Genomic DNA, 21,068 nt, shown 5'->3' with positions numbered 1-21,068 from the left:
AACAGCTCCTGATGATGAAAATATTGCCTTAAAAGATGTTTCAATCTTCCTATCTGTCGAATCCTTAAGAGAAGATGCTGACGGAATAGGCAACTAAGCATTTCTGACTAAGTGCGTCACATGAGCATCCATGGTAAGAGGTACCTCCCGCTTAGTACATTCAGAAGCTGGGAAAGGATACAACGATGTTAATCATTTAATGACATAAAACAGTTTATCTGGGTTACCCCATGCCTCTTCTATAAGCTCAGTGAGCTGCTCTGAATTTAGAAACTCCGCTTTGGCCACCTTCCGGTGTTTAAATACTGGAGCCTTCTTACTAAGTGCTGGTTCATCATCCTGAATATCTAGGATTGATTTAACTATCCTAACCAAACAAGGATCATCCACTGTGGACGGAAGGGTCCTCCTCTCCCGAGCTAGACCCTGGAGAAGAACCCTGTGCGTTATCCGATTCCTCTTATGATAATACGTCTGAATCCATATGCTGAGCAGACCGATAAAAAGATAACTTACGCTTAGACGCCTTAGTAACTACCAGTCTGCTTGCACCAGATGACTGATCCATACTCTGACATGAGTGGGCATAAGCATCCATCCAGGAAGGATGTATAGGAGGTGCAAACATAGCATGCTGTCGATACCCCATGCAAGAAGGCGGTGTGAGAATAGCCATACAATCCACAAACTGTTTCATAACCTGAGACAACGAGGACACCCAAGATGGCACTTGTACAGGGACTGGTATACTGGACTGGTGAGGTGGTTCTTTATAACAGGCAGCACACAAACCATCCTTTATAAAGTCCTGAGAGAACAAGTTCCCCAAACAGGCTTTACATGAAACCGTCACAGGGGCCTCCCCCTCCTGATTCCCTTTACTTTTTGACATATCAGTTATAAAGGTAACAATGTAATGTAATGTGACAACCTTCACAAATAACAAATAAATGTGAAGTATAAAGTAAAACCCCACACACCTGCAACAGAGGGATGAGAAGAAATACAGTGATAGTTATAATTGACAGTTAGAAATAAAAGGCAGTATTATCACAGCAGCTAGCAAACAGTCACATACAATGCACATGCAAATTTAGTTGCACTGAGCTCTGAATCAACTACTCAAAAACACAATGTTTTACTTGGCCCATGGGAGAGGTATAGAGGGAGACTGACCCAAAACTTTCTGAGACCAACAGCTACAGCAGCACACCGATAGTGGACTGAGCATCATATACACAAGGCGGGAAGGAGGAGCAACATAGACGTGCAAAAATCTTTGAAGGGACTGGGTCGGGGGAGGAGCTGCCGGGGGAGCGCCTACCTCCCCTAAGCTGCATCAACCGGCCGGGTATGCTGGCCTCGTGGCAGCAGAAGAGTCTGCTGCCGATCCCCGGCATCAGACGATAAGGCTCCAGTGGTCTAGTGAGGACGCGGACACTTTGGGCCCTGACTGCAGAGGCTTTTGGTGAGTCTCCTACGCCGAAAGCAAGGACCGCCACGCGCGATTCCTCGTAAGCGAGGAGTCACCTTACCTGACATCTCCGTATGTCCGGTTGCAGTCCGGGTCCCAGCATCGCTGCTATCTAGCTCAGCCGAAAACTGCTGAAAGCACCAGCCCAGTTACTGATGTTGCGGCCCGGCGGAGGTAGATGGAGTAGCAGTACATGCGTCTTAATTCAGACGATCAATACTGCCAACCCAAAAACATAGAAAATAAAACATAAATTGAAAGCTTAGAACTGCCTGAGCAGTCCCGTTACAAAAGTGCGTCTGAATCCTGCCGCACCAAACAAACTACTGAAGACCTTAGCTGGGGTATATATGCAGGAGGACCTGAGGCATTCTGGGAGCTGAAAGCTTTAACTGTTTGGTGCCTGGATCTCTCCAACCACATTACCCCATGGTATCCCTGTGTATCTCTATGGACCCTGAAGAAGAAAGAAAGACTAGTGTACTCCAGATAGCTACTTAAATTCCCTTAGAAAAAAGTGTAGCCCTGAATGAACAGAAAGAAGAGAGGTTAATCAAGACTCTTACTCACCCACCTGTTTAAATGCAAAAAAAAAAACCCTGGCCCTTAAAAGACAAGTTTTTTGCCAATAAACCAAAAGTAAAATAAAATGTCACACACACCTCTGCATGTTACTGCCTAACTTTCAGAGAAAACAGTGCAGTAAATATGCTTCTATATCTATAAGCCCAGAACACCAGGTTAAATACACAATAGTAATAATCCTAGTTCTACTGCTTAGCTTGTCAGCCTCCATCACCCAGTGCTTGCTATGGATTCTATCCAGACTTCAGCTGCTGTGGTTTTGTAGTAGCTTGTATTAATCAAAAATACCAGGGGGAGTGGAGTCATAACCGCCGCGGCGTCCTGTTAATTCAGGACATCTGTGAATCCTAGCCTCCAGCGTCCACTCACCTATCCGATGACCTCACATGCCACATGTGCAGCGGCACCCTATTGACTCCGGCCACCTGTTCCCTTAGCCCCTGGCAATCCTTGGAAACTATTTGTGGCCGGCCTAATGACGTCACTGCTGCAAAGCCTCTCTCTCCTTTAAAGGCAGCAGCATGTTGCCGCTTCTGTAACTCTTCCAGTGGTCCAAAAGTAAACCCCCTGAGGATTGAAGCAGTGTGGTGCTGATCAGCCCATGGAGGTGCGAGACAAGCCGGCTCTACAGTATACTGTGAGTAATCACAAGCCCCGGCCAATCTGCTCAAAAGCAGTGTGTCAGGAAGCAGTATATATTATAAGTACTGTATATAATGGCAAAAATTTTTTTTTATACTTTGTATCAAATCTTACCTTTTTGACTGCGGCCCCCTCAGATGTGTGTCTGGCATGGAGAGAGACCCAGGGACTATTAGTTTGGTGACTCTCTCAGGGGCCGTCTTTAATGTGTGATACAGGTTTACACAAACCTTCTAATCTATATAACTCCCACTCTGTTGGTGCTTGTCGCCTGTCTCCAGGAACTAAGCACCCAAATCCAAAACATTAAAAGGAATAAAACTAAAAGCTAGGACCTATCTAGCTCATGCCTTACTTCAAAGGCACTAAAAAAAAGACTGAGCTTACAGTGGAAAGGGAGGGGTTATATAGGGGGGTGGGAGCTAGTTTCATTTAGCTAGTGTCCAACTCCACCCTTCACTATACATAACCCAGATGTAAGGCATCCCCCAGATGGATAAAAAGGAATGGGGCCAACAGTTTCTGCATCATTTATATATTCCCACTATGTACTAACAAGCCTAATGCATGAGATTTCACAGAAAATTGCAGAAGACTAGTTACCGCTGCAGATGGTGGGGATTACGGTCTAACCCCCATGTACCATAGGGACATTTTCAGAGAAGAGGGATCTCCTTCTAGCTCTGGTAACTGACACTGACACAGTGAGCAGGGGTAATACAGTGGATGTTAATTTAAAAGTCTTGAATTTCATAAATTATGTCTACTTTAAACAAGATGGGCACGGGATCCAGATTGGGTTGGAACACTGACACCTGCCGGTAAGTACCCTAACCCTACCTGCAGCCTAAACCTAACCCCAATACTTACTGTTGGGATGTAAGCAGTCAGGAGGCCAGTGCTGGGATTCCGGCACCGGAATGTCAACTACATCCCCTTTAAACTGTGCCTACAAATTCTATATAATATCTGGACAGTTTTCTGCATATACTTCCCTGTAACGTATACACACTTATCTGCAGTAGATTTAGTAACCTCAGGCGGTTTGTACATAACATGTAATGAATGTTGTGACACACTTGTGTTAAATAAAAATGGAAACACAAATAAACATGAAAAAACTAACGTAGATCAGCGACCGTTTTTTTAATTTTCAATCAAAATATGTCAGATATTCCTATTACATATTTTTTATCATTTTCAACACATTTTACCTAGCACATCTAAATTCATGTGTCACACGTCTTGAAATATTCATTAGGAATCTGGCAGAATACAAAAGGAACAATCATAATTAAATGGTTTTCAACAAGTAGCTGTAATTTAAATATTCCACATGTACCTGTGCATAGATACAGATCATAAAACAATTAGAAGCAAAGTGTCCAAAAGACATGGGGCTATATTAATGAAGCAACGGCTTACAAAGTAACTCTTTTGGGTGCCATTAAGCACAACCCCACTTTTTACTATATCTAGAGACCTTTCAAGCCTATCCCAAGAGCTAGGTAATTATGGGGCTTGTGGAAGACAGGGACGTGTGGAAATATTTATCTCTTAGCCAAATTGAATGGAAAGATCTCAAAAAAAAAAAAAAAAGGAAGTACTGAAGGCAATAAGCAACTTTCGCCAAGTATCTAACCAACAATTATTGTTATGGCAATTAGCTTTATTAAATCCCCCCAAAATGTCCTCCAAGGTGGCCCTATACTTTAGCATATTTTATTTCTTTATGTGAACATACAGTATATTTATGGACAATGAAGTGTTTAGTAGACTACTCAATTCTAGGAGTAGTAATAGCTACTCTTATATTTACAATGCCATTTTCTTTCAATTATACTTTGATTCCAACAATACTTACATCATTATGTTGGCACACACAACTCTGCTAGTAGCCACATTACAGCACAGTTTTAAATAAACACATAGCAATACAGGGAACATGCTACAAAAATAATGTACTATATATGTAAACAGTACATGAACAGTTTATATATTTTATGATTATATGTGTAAACAAAAAGCTGTTTTTATTGAAGAAAAAAAAAAAAAAAAAACACATTTAATTTTATTAATAACTATCAGGGTAAAATCTCTGTTTGCCAGAATTATAGCCGTAGGATCCTCCCTGTTGCTGGTAAGAACGTTCTTGTCTCTGTTGGTTATAGCTGCTACCCCAACTTCTATTGCTACGGTGCTGGTTATACTGGTTATAGCGGTTATTGGACCAGTCCCGTCTTCTATCCCAGTCTCTTTGATGTCTATTATCTCGATACCTGTAATATCAATTGAAACAATTCAAACAGGAAAGTTTATTATGGCCTCTTAAAAATCCATTACCTTCTTTACATGAAATTAAAAAAAAAAAGCAATGTTCACTAATGCACTTTTTACAGCATATCATTGCAACTATCAACATGTATAATTCAAGGATTTCTTTTATAGTTACATGTGGTGGGAAAACAAAAACAGCAGCAAACACCTGCTGTTGTAAGGGAAACCATATATATTGAAAGCAATGGCTTTCATACAGGTCTGGCTTAACAGTCATAGGATGGGCCCATAGGATGTGGATGTAGTAGGGGAATTTAGACTAGGCTCCACTGAGGGTGGGGACTTTTGTGAACTATGAATTATTCACTGAACATAATATGATTACAAATATTAATGGCCTGGGTGCAATAGTTTCTGCAGTTTTTAGAATGGAATTTCAATGCTAAAGCTGGCCATACACTAAGATTATCTGTCCAACCATTCTATCTAGTTGACTGGTTGGAATGAAAATCTGGTAATGTATGGGAGCAAATGACAATGGACCATTTGCTCCCAAACACTGGAAAACAGACAGTTGTTCAGACAAATTGGTTAAATCAAAAGGATTTAACCAATTTGACAGAATGACAGTCTTTGGTTGTTTTACCGTGTTTGAGAGCAAATGGTAAATTGTTATATGCTCCCTTACATTACCAGATGCTTGTTCCAACCAGCCAACAAGTTGGATGGTTGAACAAATCATCTTAAAAAGTGTATGGCCATGTACTGTGTAATAATTTTCATTCCACGCTGCAGTGTTTCTTTCCTGATGGGACAAGAGCCTTCAAGGACATCAATGCCTCCATTCATAATAGTTTGATTAGCAGGACCCTATTTCATGGGCTTCTGTCACCAGCTATGAACCCAATCTATTAATTTGGAACAATGGGCCTGATTCAGCAATTTAATTAATCAATTACGTAAGCAGATCGATCGATTGTTTAACAATGTGCATGCAGTGCACAGCGATCACTCTGCCATTACGGACGCACTGAGGAATCCATTGCAGAGTGAGTGACAGGCTGTGAGCATTTGGGGGGTGGTGATGAGGGGGAATGGTTGGAAAAATGCAGGAGTATCCTTTTGAATGCCGCTTCCTGGGCGTGCATAAAATTAGTCACTACAAATGCATACGCAGCTTGAGTACTCATTGCGTGTGACGAGACTTGTAGTTTCTGTAGCTGGTAAGACCTAGATAAAATGCGTGACGGGCCGATGTGCGTCGATGGAACCAATGTATACGCAGGAGTGCGAGGTAATGCAGATGTGAGAAAGGAACAGTGGGTGTCGCTATGCCGGATGAGCTATGGCAGGCATTAACATACATTTGCAGCTGCGTTCCGTACGAATTCACAGCTGCGTACGCAGTAGCGATCCTTACTGCATCAGGCCCTATGTCTGAAACAGCACATTCTACTACATCAAGGACTTCCCAAGAATTGGTACAGCACTTATTTTGCATGGTTCCAGACATTGGTTGGCTCGGGACCAAAGAGGACACAAGTGGCACATGGTCGTCAAACAACTGAACAAGTATCTTGGTATTTCACTAGTTTATCCACTAACTGTATATGCCCAACAATGTAAATCTTCATACAGTGCATCGGAAAAGTATTCACAACGCTTCACTTTTTCTACATTTTGTTATGTTACAGCCTTATTCCAAAATGGAATAAATTCATTTTTGTTCTCAATATTCTACACACAATGCCCCATAATGACAATGTATAAAATTTTTTTGCGATTTTTGCAAATTTAATTAAAAAAAAAATAATAAAAAAAAAAAAACCTATGAAATCATAGGTACATAAGTATTCACAACCTTTGCTCAATACTTTGTTGATGCACCTTTGGCAGCAATTACAGCTTCAAGTATTTTTGAATATGTCGTCACAAGTTTGGCACACCTATCTTTGGGCAGTTTCACCCCTTCCTCTTGGCAGCACCTCTCAAGCTCCATCAGGTTGGATGGGAAGCGTCGGTGCACAGCCATTTTCAGATCTCTCCAGAGATGTTCAATTGGATTCAAGGCCGGGCCACTCAAGGACATTCACATAGTTGTCCTGAAGCCACTCCTTTGATATCTTAGCTCTGTGCTTAGGGTCATTGTCCTGCTGAAAAATGAACCCTCGCCCCAGTCTGAGGTCAAGAGCGCTCTGGAGCAGGTTTTCATCCAGGATGTCTCTGTACATTGCTGTATTCATCTTTCCCTCTATCCTGACTAGTCTCCCAGTTCCTGATGCTGAAAAACATCCCCACAGCATGATGCTGCCACCACCATGCTTCACTGTAGGGATGGTATTGGTGTGGTGATGAGCGGTGCCTGGTTTGCTCCAAACATAACATCTGGCATTCAGGCCAAAGAGTTCAATCTTTGTCTCATCAGACCAGAGGGTCCTTCAGGTGCATTTTGGCAAACGCCAGGTGGGCTGCCATGTGCTTTTTACTAAAGGAGTGGCTTCCTTCTGGCCACTCTAATATACAGGTCTGATTGGTGGATTGCTGCAGAGATGGTTGTCCTTCTGGAAGGTTCTCCTCTATCCACAGAGGAATGCTGTAGCTCTGAAAGAGTGACCATCGGGTTCTTGGTCACCTCCCTGAGTAGGGCCTTTCTCCCCCGATCGCTCAGTTTAGACAGCTGGCCAACTCTAGGCAGAGTCCTGGTGATTCCGAACTTCTTCCATTTACGGATGATGGAGACCACTGTGCTCATTGGGACCTTCAAAGCAGCAGATATTTTTCTATACCCTTCCCCAGATTTGTGCCTCGAGACAATCCTGTCTCGGAGGTCTACAGACAATTCCTTGGACTTCATGCTTGGTTTGTGCTCTGACATGCACCGTCAAGTGTGGGACCTTATATAGACAAGTGTATGCCTTTCAAAATCATGTCCAATCATCTGAATTTACCACAGGTGGACTCCAATTAAGCTATAGGAACATCTCAAGGATGATCAGTGAAAACAGGATGCAGCTGAGCTCAATTTCGAGCTTCATTTCAAAGGCCGTGAATGCTTATGTACATGCGATTTCTTATTTTTTTTTGTATTAAAATTTGCAAAAATCTCAAAAAAACTTTACAAGTTGTCATTATGGGGTATTGTATTTAGATTTTTGAGGAAAAAAAAAATTGGAATAAGGCTGTAACATAACAAAATGTGGAAAAAGTGAAACATTGTGAATACTTTCTGGATGCACTGTATATGAAGATAAAAATCCCTGCTCTGTCTAACCTTGACTTTTATTACAGTTCTGTAAAAAGAAAAAAGTTATTCCCCTTCCTTTACTTGAAACAAACTATGCCCCACAATATATAAACACATGGGAAGGATACTAATATTAAAGAAAGGGCAGAAGTGAAAGCCTAAAATGTCTGTTGTGAATGCTACAACATCACAGTTCACATGCGTGTGTGTGTTTCTTCACAGAGGCTCAGTATTAGTGTGTCTCACCACTAAGCTGTACAAAGCATTATAGTAGTGCAGAAGCTCTGCTTCTCAGTGACTAATAGAAACAAAAAACACACACTTTCAAAATTACATACATAGTAAAAGGTTGTATGATAACTAGATATATACTGTATTTTGATATTGGTTAAGATTGTGTTTTAGGTTTAGTTCTCATTCACTGTAGAAGGTCGCTTTGATACAGAAATGGCATAGGTGCCTAATTTAGGACAGTGGTATCGACAATGCACTTAAAATCTTCGATGTAAAGTACACAAATTAATCTCAAGTACCTATCTTGATTTCTTTGGTGTCCCACTCTCCAGTCTTCAACAATTGGAGGCTGACTTTCTGTTTTTTTCAAATATTCTTGGTACTCTTCATCCTGGTCTGTGAAGCGATGAGCAAACATGTCCTTATACTTCTGTTTAATATCAGATGACTCCATCACCTTAAAAAAATATAAAAACAAGACTTCATGTATAATATTAAAAAAAAAAAAAAAAAAAAAAAAAAAGACAAAAACAGCTATACATAATTAAATCTGAATACTGCGTAATTACATAGCGACGGAGAGAGGGCTCTGCTCACAAGAGGTTACATTCCAGAGGCACTGTGGATAGAGACAAAGGGGGAGTGGTGAGCAGAGATGGGTATTGTAGTAGCTGGATAGTTAGGTTGAGGGGTGGTGGGTGCTAATAAAGGGATGAGTTTTCAAGGAAGGGAGGATGCGTGAAAATCTGATTGAACGTGGGCAGGCACTCCGGGGCACAGGAGAAATCCAGGAGTCGGGTGTGGGAGAAGTTGAGACAGCCAGCAGTCATTGGAAGAGTGAAGAGGGCTGGAGTGTGAATGGGGGAATGGGTATGAAATACCGCTGGCCGCATGGCCGGCGGTTCGATTCCCGTCAGCGGCAGCCCGACAGGAGCAGAGTGCAACGCAGCGGAAGCCCGACAGCGCTGGAAATCCCGATCGTGGATAGGTAAGTATCCACTAACCCAACCCCCCTAACCCTCCTTAGGGGTGCCTAACCCTAACTCCCCCCCCCCCCCCCCAAGTGCCTAACCCTAATCCCCCCTCTAATTGTCTAACCCTAAGCACCCCCTTCCCCGCTACCTAAACCTAAGTCCCCCGGGGGGTTCCTAACCCTAAGTCCCCCCCCCGGGGGTGCCTAACCTTAACCCTCCCTCCCCCTAGCCTAACCCTAACCCTCCCGGGGGGGGGGGTGCCTAACCCCAAGTCTTCCCCCGGGAGCCCTAAACCTAACCCTCCCTCCCGCGGCTGTCCGCTCGCGGCGCCCGGCATCACTACGATCGTGATGCCGGGCGCCGGTCTCCCGACGTCAGGGAAATGCGGGCATCTACATCTAGACGCCCTGCATTTCACCCTTGCCGGGAAAAGACAGTCGGGAAGCCGGCTGCCGGTATATAGGCAGTCGGCTTCCCGATTGCTTCCCTGAATGGGGATGAGGCAGAAGATGTATGAACAGGTGGAGTGATTGAAGGCTTTAAAAAGTAGCAAGAAGAGTTAAAATTCAATTCTGAGAGAAACCGGGATGCCAGTGCTTCACTTAGAAAAGGGTGGCAAGAGCAGTGGATTGCTGCATTTAAAAAAAAAAAAAATGAGGCGTGCAGCAAAATTAAGGGGGGCAGATTCAATTAGCCGCAGTGAAATCTTTGTTTACTGCGGCTTGACTTAACAAGCTTATTGAGCAGATATTTTGATTACTGCATGTATGCGCATTCCCGCATAATGCACAATTCAATTGAAAAAAGTCTTATCCCTGAGTTTAGAGGTCTTTTAATAACAGTGAAAAATAGGATTTTGGTACTTACCGATAAATCCCTTTATCGGATCCCACAGGGGACACTGGAGTCTCAATACAATGGGTTGTAGGAGTGAGTTAACCGGGAGCTGGCACCTAAAAAAAAACAAAAAACAAAAAAAACCTAACAGTAGCTAGCTCCTCCCCCTCTATACCCCTCCCCCCCCCCCCTCCAAGCCAGTCTAAAAATAACTGTGCCCAAGGAGAGCTGGAAGTAAGGAGAAGGAGACAGAAAAGCTACAATAACTACATCCATGTACTAACACATCATACACAGAAAGAAAAACGGTAACAGACCAATCAAACGACCTAATGCAACAACTGTAGCATCTTGCAGAAAGAACAGCGCAGGGAGGGCGTCCAGTGTCCCCTGTGGAATCGGAGAAAGGGATTTATCGGTAAGTACCAAAATCCTATTTTCTCCTTCATCCACTAGGGGACACTGGAGTCTCAATACAATGTGGACGTCCCAGAGCTTACATCCCGGGTGGGAGTGCGCTGAGAACCCTGCAGTACTGCACGACCAACATCAGAAGCGGAGGCTGCAAAAGTATCAAATCGATAAAACTTAAGGAAAGTATGCTTTCCCGACCAAGTAGCTGCTCTGCAAAGTTGGTTTAATGAAACCCCCCGAGCAGCCGCCCATGAAGGACCTACCGAGCGCGTTGAATGAGCGGTAATGGTACTAGGTGGTTGTCTGGAAGCCACCACATAAGCCTGTCTGATAGCCAGGCGAATCCATCTTGAAATGGTTTGTTTGGACGCCGGCCAACCTGGATGGGCCAAATCAAACCTAATAAATAAAGCGTCAGACTTACAGAGGGAAGCCGTTCGGTCCACGTAAATCTTAAGAGCCCCGACTACATCCAATAACTTTGAATTTGGAGAATAGTCTTTGAAAACCGGGACCACCATCGGTTGATTTATATGAAAAGCAGTCACTACCTTGGGAAGAAAGGATTTCTGCGTGCGTAATTCCACCCTATCCTCATGAAAAATGAGGAAGGGGGGACGACAGGATAAGGCACTGAGCTCCGACACTCTCCTTGCTGAGGTGAGCGCCAACAGCAGAACCACCTTCCATTTTAAATACTTCATTTCTACCCTGTGTAAAGGCTCAAAGGTTTCAGACTGAAGGAACATTAAAACTAAATCCAAATCCCAAGGTGCAGTGGGCAGTACGAAAGGAGGTTGAATTCTGATGACTCCTTGTAAAAAGGTCTGAACATCTGGAAGCAAGGCCAATTTCCTCTGAAAGAAAATTGACAATGCAGATATCTGTACCTTTAAGGAACCTAGACGAAGGCCCGCTGTTAGACCGGCCTGAAGAAAAAGGAGGAGACGTGATGTCCTAAAAACTGCTGGAGGGTAATTACGTCTCTCGCACCAAACATAAGCCTTCCATATGCTATAGTAATGCTGAGAGGTGACATCCTTCCTGGCCCGCAGCATAGTGGGAATCACGCTGGACGGGATCCCCTTGCTTCTGAGGACGGCCCTTTCAGTAGCCAAGCCATTAAACAAAGCCCCCATAAGTTCTGATAAACGAACGGCCCCTGCAGAAGAAGATCCTCCTGAAGGGGTAGGGGCCAAGGTTCATCTATTTTTTCGTTCGATTTTGTATTTGCGAGTACCACGCTCGCCTGGGCCAATCTGTTGCTACTAGTAGTACCTTGACTCTTTCTCGCTTGATTCTCTGGAGCAAGCGTGGAATGAGAGGAAACGGAGGGAAGGCGTAGATGTAATGGAAGGGCCACGGAGCTGACAGTGCGTCCACCGCCGCAGCTTGAGGATCCTTTGTCCTGGAGTAGAAGACTGGTAACTGGTGATTTACTCTTGACGCCATGAGATCGGCTTGCGGACAGCCCCACCTCAGAGTCAGTTGATGGAACACCTGAGGATTCAGGGACCATTCCCCCGGATGGATGTTCTGCCGACTGAGATAGTTGGCCTCCCAGTTCTCTACTCCCAGTATGAATATTGCAGAAATTGCTACTGCACATTCCTCTGCCCATATCAAAATCCTGCTTACCTCCCTCATAGCGACTCTGCTTTTTGTGCCGCCTTGTTTGTTTATATAGGCCACCACCGTGGCATTGTCTGACTGAACTCGGATCGCCTGACCCCTCAATATGGGCTGCGCCTTCTGAAGGGCATAAAACACTGCTCTCAACTCCAGCACATTTATGGATAGACTTGCTTTCCGTTGCGTCTAGAGCCCCTGAAAATGCTTTCCCAGGGTCACTACTCCGCAGCCTCTTAGGCTTGCGTCCGTGGTGAGGAGTATCCAATCCCACATCGTAAATCTTCCCGCCAACAGGTGAGAGGGATTCATTCACCATATGAGGGATGTTCGTGTTTGAGACACCAAAAGAACTCTCTGATTTAGAAACAGGTGGGACCCTGACCACTGGGAAAGAAGATCTAACTGAAAGGTTCGGGCGTGAAATCTTGCGTATTGTATCGCCTCGAAAGCTGCTACCATTTTCCCAAGAAGACTGATAGAGATGTACCGACACCCAGCGATGCTGTAAAACCATGCGCACCAGGTGCTGAATGGGGGCAAACCTTGTTCTGGGGCAAAAATACTTTTTGTTCCCTTGTGTCTAGTATCATTCCCAGAAAAAGCAGGCGTTGGGTGGGGATCAGGGAGGATTTCTTGAAATTTAGGATCCATCCGTGTTGTAAGAGAACACTCTGCGTTAAATGAATGTCCTTTAACAGGCGATCCCGTGACGAGGCCTTTATCAAAAGATCGTCCAAATACGGAACAATGACAATACCCTGACAATGCAGCAGGGCCATCATTTCTGCCATAATCTTTGCAAACACCCTTGGTGCTGACGAAAGACCGAAAGGCAGGGCCTGAAATTGAAAATGCGAGTCCAGTATTGCAAAGAAAAACCTGATGAGGGGGCCTTATCGGTATATGGAGATAAGCATCCTTTATGTCGAGGGACACTAAAAACTCGTCTTTCTCGAGACTCGCAATCACGGATTGGAGAGATTCCATTTTGAATCTGAAGACTCGCAGATAGGGGTTTAATTCCTTGAGATTCAGGATGGGCCTCATGGAGCCGTCCGGCTTGGGCACAACGAACAAACTGGAATAAAACCCTTGACATTTCTTGTGGGATGGAACCTTCACTATTACCTGAGACAATAACAATTTTTATATTGCCTCCTGGATAGCTACACGTTTTTCCGTAACCCGAGGTAAAACTGTCTTGAAAAAACGAGAGGGAGGCTGTATTCTGAAATCCAGCTTTATTCCCTGAACAATGACATCCTTAACCCAGGCGTCCTGACAAGACTGGTTCCAAATGTCCTTGAAACGTAGGAGCCGAGCCCCTACTCTGGGGTCCCCCAAATGAGAAGGGAGAACGTCATGCGGTAGGCTTTGCAGCTGCTTTATCCTGCAGTGAGCTGGAGGCAGCTGAATACAATGCTTTACCCCAGCCTCTGGTACCCCTGGAGAAAACTGGGCCTCCTCTGGCACGCCCTCTAAATCTCCCAGGGGCACGAAAGGACGGACCTGCAGAGGGTCTTTTGGTAGGAGGAGGGGTAGCAGATGGTAAATAAGTGGACTTTCCACCTGTAGCTTGTGAGATCCACTTATCCAATTCTGAGCCGTAAAGAACCTCCCCCGTAAAAGGAAGAGCCTCGACTGCTCTCTTAGACTCTGCGTCTGCTTGCCACTGACGCAACCACAGAGCCCTTCTAGCTGACACAGCCAATGCTGAAGATCTGGCAGATAGACTGCAAATGTCCTTTGACGCTTCCCCCAGGAATGCAGCTGATTCTGCAATCTGCTCAGCTAACTGAATGAGGTCATCGGGTTGTGCACCGAACCTAATCCCTTCCGCTAGCTGCAAAGCCCAATTCTCAAAGGCTTTTTTCACCCAACAGCAGACTTGAGCCGGACGCATCAAAACCCCTGCTACAGTGTATAGAGATTTTAATGTCTATTCCAGCTTCCTGTCCGAGGTCTCTTTAAAAGCAACAGCACCCAGCACTGGAAGTACTGTCTTTTTAGAAAGACGGGCTACTGATGGGTCTACCGCAGGAGGAGTTTCACACAATCTCCTACTGTCCTGCGGAAAGGGGTAATAAGAGATTTCAAATGAACAAGAAATATCTCTCTTATCTGGGTGTTTCCATGCAATAGGGAGAATATCATCCAGCTCCTCCTATGCTGGAAAGGTAACGGACTGCTTAACCCTTTTTCCAAAAATAGACGGTTTTGCAGTTACCTCTACATCCTCCTCATGTAACACCTGTCGTACTGCTGTAATCAAGGCCTCTACCCCTTGTGATGCAGGTTCAATTTCCTCAGTAATCTGAACCTCCTCCTCCTGCACTTCCCCCTCCTCTTGGTCCTGAACATCCTCTTCGTCTGATTCATCCCAATGTAGGGGATTATAAATCAACCTTTTACTAAGGACCTGAGTAGATGCAGAGGCAGTCTGGAACACTGCCTTTGTAAGACCCTCTACCGATCTTGCTAGAAATCGGGCCCAATCTGGTTCAGATGCTGTCTGATTCAGCCTCTCCCTGTCTCTGCGAGCAGCTTCCAACTCAGATGACAGGTTGGATATAACTGATGTTAATTGATCCGACCACATGGGCTGGCTCACATTATGCAATTATCACACAGTAAGGAAGCATTAGGCTGTCCCTGTGTGAATTTTTCCCCACAAGTCTTGCAGGAAAAGGCCTTTTGGGCTGCCTTAGACCCCTTGGTAGACATTACTGTTACCACACACACACAGAGACAGAGAAAAACGACAGTAGTAATCACAATCGCACCTATGACTGACTGAGAAGGGGCACAGAGGGGGATAAGCAATGCACTGTACAGCGCTAGTTGAATAACGCTGCAACAATAATAGCAAGGGCTGATAACTGAGTACTAGCCTGCTCCTTCACTTAGTAGTGCTCCAAAATGGCCCCTCAGCGTTCTTTAGAAGCGCTGAGGCTGATGGGAGGCAGAAGAAAAACGTAGGTAGCTTAACCTTTGTGCAGCAGCGGTGAGGCCTCCCCCAGCAGCATCCGTCGGTGTAGACAGGCAGGGGCAGTGGGCTGCCTGTCCATCCTCCTGCTGATTGGAGGTCATTCTTTCTATTAAAATAAGCCCTAAACGGGAGATCAACGTCCAGCTCCCAGGGGACACTTTTTTAGACTGGCTTGTGGGGGTATAGAGGGGGAGGAGCTAGCTATTAGTTTATTTTTTTTAAAGGTGCCAGCTCCCGGTTAACCCACTCCTATACCCCATTGTATTGAGACTCCAGTGTCCCCTAGTGGATGAAGGAGAAAAAATTATAACATTTGGGGTGCATACAAATGACTGAAAGTTAATATTTGTGTCATTTTAAGCCACTTTTAAAAATTGGTTAAACACCTGTAACTCCCACCTGCAAGCTTAAACAACTGTCCCATCTATATAGAAGCCCCATATATCTATCTGTTTTACATTTTTTAACTGATTATTCTGCATATTGCAGAATATCACCCCGAAAATTACATGTCATTACTGGTCGAATTATGCTAATCAAAGACTACTAAGTGCCTAATTAATCAATAGGGGGAGCGGTGTCCTAGTTGTTCTGAACTAATTCCCTGACATTTTTAGCTTAACATAGGGATTTTCCCCAACGTTCACCTGCTCAGGGGCTGCAAACGAAAAAGCTGCATTGAATGCTATGGGAAATTATCTTACGTGGCTAATAGCAAAAAATTCACGCCTGGCCACATTAAGTTGAATTTACCCACATTAACCTGTGTAAACACTAACCCTTAAAAGCAGAACAAATGGGAATCCTTTAATTGAAACTCCTGATCATTATGAAGATGAGCATCGATAAAGATTCTACTTTTCAGGCATAACGAGAAGATGGCACCTATCCAACTGCAACCACCCCCGCTCTCATAAGGAATTCCCATCCTCCTTGTTACACACCTCATCAGTTTAGGTAATTGCTACGACTTACAAACCTAACGAAAGAACCTGCTTTATGACCACTGCCACGCTCAGCAGTTAGCGCTTCCATGGGGAGCGGATAACCAAATCTCTGAGTTGACTGGCGGACAGAGTGGCCCCTCCATAACCTCAGGAATAATTAACAATTACCATATATTATTTTAACAGATACAGTGGCTATCTCAAAATCTACAGCCATTAAAGCGGGGTCGGTATGAATGACCGCTGGACCTATGTCTGATGGTTCAAATCCCGACAGCGGCAGATCTGAAAATTCAGAAGGTAAGTATTTTAACTATTGGTAAAATACTCTCCCCTCCGGGCCACCATCGACCCGGTTGCGAGCACTTGCGACCGGGTCTGAATCAGGCCCTCTGTCAGTCACAGGCAGCAACTTGGCTGGCAGAAAAGTGCTAAAAACATAAATTACTTGAAGTTGTCTCAGTCTCCGTCCTATCTGTCACCCGTCCACCACACGCTCATTGGATGAGGTCCAATCGTGGGGGTGGGACAAACTTTAAATGACAAGGTACTGGACAAATGATTGCCTGTGTAAGGTTAAGTGACTGGACTTCTGCTGTGTGTACACAGGAAGGGAAGTAGAAAGGAATTGTGCGTTCCACCTGCACATGGATTATTCTACTTCCCTTTGCTGAGTCTGCATGCTGCATCTGATTAGACAAGCAGCCTGCCAGCCAGGGAAACCAACAACCAGCACCAGCCAGGGAGCCCAGCAGGCTGCTTACCAGTGACAGGGAGCAGCAGTCTTCCAGCCCACCAGAGACCTGCCAGCAATCTGCAACCCAAGTAAGTGGAGTGGGTAGCCCCTGATAGCTATGTTCATATAGGGCGGTATTCAATGGTTACGCCCCTCGCAGCCACCCCAGCGGGGTACAAGTTGAAATATGCGAAAAGTGACCTGTTTGGGCACCCAAACATCATTTTTTGCGGTCGCGCCCAGCACTTTGGTCGAGGGAAGCTGCTTTACGCGGCTAAACCCGACCACTTTGGGCGCGATCAGTGTGAAAAACTGCAACAATTGAATAGCGCCCCGCGATCTCCCGTCACTTTAGATGGGAGTTTGGGCGCTATAACAATTGAATACCACCCATAGTGTAGTAAGGGGGATGAGCAGGAGGGTAAGAAGTTTGTGCAGTAGTTCATTTCCTGTGTGCCGGTTACTCATAGCAGCCCCAGATAGCTTCATAAAGAGTTTTGGTTCTTTCAAAACTGATTACTTTTGTTTTTATTCGCAAATATATATTTTTTAAGTTTTATAAATCAAAAGTATAATTATTACTATAAAAAAAAAAAAAAAAAAAAAGAGGGGGGGGGGGGGGGGGAGAGAGGCAGGGTCGGTGGGGGTCTCCGGTCCCTTACTTTGCCAGGGGTGCTCGGACCCCTAGATACACACCTGCGTTCATGTACGAAAGATATGCATGCTGTTTCATATGTAGAGCTGGGTACACACCTGTACAATCACACTTTCAATGTGATGTTATAATCTACTTCACTCCCATTCAGAAGTCCCAATCACAGTTCCCATACGCACGTACACACACACACACACACACACACACACACACACACACACACACCTGCACAATGGGATGTAGTTTGGAAGCCGACGGTCTAAATCCCAACCACTGGCTTCCAGACGTTCTAATCCCGGCGTGGTACCAATGACAGGCGTCTAAATCTAGATGCCTGTCATTAACCAGACACCGGAAGACCGACACCCGGCATCCCGATCGAAGTGAGGCCGGGCGCCGATAGCTGCTGGGAGGGTTAGGTTTAGGGCTCATGGGGGGACTTAGGGTTACACCCTAAGGGTTAGGCACCCCCCCCCAGGGAGGGTTAGGTTAGGGCAGTGTTGGCTAACCTTGACACTCCAGCTGTTATGGAACTACATAACCCAGCATGCACTGCTACAGTTTTGCTATTAGGGCATGCTAAAACTGTGGCAGGGCATGCTGGGATATATAGTTCCACAACAGCTGGAGTGTCAAGGTTAGCCAATACTGGGCTAGGGGAAGGGGGGGGGGGGGTTAGGTTTAGGCACCCCTAAGGGAGGGTTGGGGGGGGGGGGGAAATTAGGTTAGCGATACTTACCTTAGGGACGATCAGGATTTTCACCCTTGCCGGGCTGCCGGAATTTGAAACGCCGGACATGCGTACGGCTGTAATACCTACTACACCCCTGTACAATCTTACTTGCAATCTGAACAAGATATCAGAAGTAATGATTGTACCAACGTACACTCTACTGATTTCAGGCTACACTCATGGCAGATCTAAACAGAATTACAATATTGGGCTGAAAAGGACATAACTAACAGCACATCGACAAATATACAGGAAGTGAACTGGAAGCATTGTGTTGCCATTGTAAAACATGGCTGCATTTCATTTACGGATGTTGAAAAGTTCACATAACAGTACATAGAAAGCCACCTGACAGTGCTAACTAGGCACTCCACAATGGTGCCACCGCTGCTGGAAGAGCATTGCAAGAACGGTCGGCTAGAACGGATAAAGGGACGTACACACTTCACTTTTGGTCCGACATGGCACCATCGATTCGGATGAAACGTAAACAGCCAGTTTCTACCCGACAACACGTGATGGAAGGTGTGTACACAGTCATATAATATCGCGCCAATGGGTCAGTTATCACAAGAACAGACAGAGGATTGTACAGGTGTGTACCCAGCTTACCTAGCATGGTGACTACAGTATAGGTTTACTGTAACTAATCTAAAATAGAAATGTCACGATATACAAGACAAGAAATACAGAACGTTAGCTGCCATGGGAAGCAGCATGCCCTCACTGGAGGACAATTACCACTGTGCCCTCACTGGAGGACAATTACCACTGTGCCCTCACTGGAGGACAATTACCACTGCGCAAAGATTTTTTTGCCCGTAAATCTCATTTAATTATGCGGAAATAAATCAGCACTGAAGACTCAGAGGCTACTGGAAAGCTGCATTATCATGAGTATGGTACAGAAGGCTACACGGTGTGTAAGGCGTGCATATAGAGGGAAGCATCATCCCTCCTGTACCCGCAGCGCTCGGTGTAATACCCGGGCAGATTACTGATCACTCACCGGAGCGGGCGCCGCAGGTAACAACTCGTTCATCCTCACTAGTAACCGCGCAGATGCTAGATCCAAGTGGACTAAAGGACCTTTAATGATGATGTCAGCAGCATGTGACCGGCTGGGGCGGAGTCAGTGTGTCGGAGTCAGTGCCGCTGCAGCAGGGAGCTGTGAGACACAGGCTGCGCGCATACAGTAGCTGCTTATTATCAGGTGCAGGTCCCCCCGGGGCCGGGTGACTGAGGCTGGTAATTGCTGTTGGTCGCGCCGGGTGTCAGTGACCGGAGAGAGTAGACGCACGTATTATATGTGTTATACCACAGGTTCTCAAACTATGTCTTAAGGACCCCAAACGGTGCATGTTTTCCAGGTCTCCTCAAAGAATCACAAGTGACATAATTGAAAAATGTAAACTGTGTGGGGTCCTGAGGACCGAGTTTGAGAACCACTGTGTTAAACTATGCAGAGGTCAGTCTCAGCCTACAGCTCCCGGCGCCTTCATCCCTTATCAATCTCACTCCTCTCCCTACACGCTGTGTCCCTGCCCTAGTTTGATTTTCACAATCCATGACTCACAAAAAATATACCATATGTGTACTTGTGTGTATATATATATATATGTGTGAATGTACGTGTATACATGTTTGTGTGTGTATGTATATATAGAGATATATATATACACGTTTGTGTGTGTGTGTATATATATATATAATATATATATATATATATATATATATATATATAGGTATCCAATGAGGTGGCACTCAGAGACTTCCAATCAGATTGAAAAAACTTCAGTTTAATGCAGTCAACGTTTCGGAGGACGAACCTCCTTTCTCAAGACACTGACATATAATGAGACATACAATACATACAAACTTAAATACCTGACAACAGAGCGTGATGTCCCCTCCCCAAACAACCAGAGCGCGTGTACTACCTCCGGCAGCGCTCAGAAGTGCGCTGTCAGATGACGCAGCTACACCATAGTCATCAGAAGGCGCCGCCCTAGTGACGACAGCAACGTAGCAAGTCCGTCAGGAGTGTTGGCATGGCAACTCTAAACAAAGCGGCAGCCAACGTCAATAAACCACGGACCGCAAAATAACTAGTAAACATAGCAATATAAAAGTCACCAATTTCATAACCACAGTGCATAAAAACAAAACAAAAATACATAAATAAAAATAAAATCAATAATGCTGAACACAAATCTAAATATGAAACATATATACATAAACAAAAATGCCCAAACAAATCATAATGGCTATCAAAAAATATGAATTATATATGAAAAATAATAATAAACAAAAAATGAGTGAACCAACACTGAAAATAAAAGGACCAGCAACAGAGAATACTCGCAAATAAAGCAATTTGCAAAACAAGATACTGGACAGGGCAAAAATGAGCACAGAAATATTATTGCACCAATTATAAAAAAACAATTCAGGCCCAAAGACTCATTAAGACCCCTTGGTGCCAAAGTGTCCAGTAAAAAAATCCACTTCGATTCCAATTGTAGCAGACGTTTAGGTCTGTTACCACCCCGGAGAGACAAAGGGACATGATCATGCGGTAGCGCAAAGTGGCCACCCCATGTTTGGCCAAAGCAAAGTGGCGAGCCACTGGCTGTTCGCTACTGCCCAAGGTGATGGCCGCCCTAATCGCAGAGCGATGTTGGGCCATGCGCTC

General features: G+C 44.8%; 1 protein-coding gene across 1 annotated transcript; it reads right to left on the bottom strand.

Moving 5' to 3' along the window:
- Window positions 1-3,828: 3,828 nt before the first annotated feature.
- RAMAC (RNA guanine-7 methyltransferase activating subunit) lies at window positions 3,829-19,510 on the bottom strand. The gene is made up of 3 exons (XM_088472991.1): window positions 19,383-19,510; window positions 8,756-8,913; window positions 3,829-4,980 (listed from the first exon to the last, which is right to left on the bottom strand). The coding sequence occupies exons 1-3, from the start codon at window positions 19,413-19,415 to the stop codon at window positions 4,776-4,778; spliced, it is 396 nt and encodes a 131-aa protein (XP_088329117.1). The 5' UTR covers window positions 19,416-19,510; the 3' UTR covers window positions 3,829-4,775.
- Between the last annotated feature and the right edge of the window lie 1,558 nt (window positions 19,511-21,068).

Source organism: Taudactylus pleione, unplaced genomic scaffold, assembly GCF_031769625.1.
Source record: "Taudactylus pleione unplaced genomic scaffold, aTauple2 ptg000129l, whole genome shotgun sequence".
In the NCBI taxonomy this organism is placed as follows: domain Eukaryota; kingdom Metazoa; phylum Chordata; class Amphibia; order Anura; family Myobatrachidae; genus Taudactylus; species Taudactylus pleione.
Note: the sequence above shows the minus strand (reverse complement) of the source record. Positions and strands in the feature narration are given on the sequence as shown.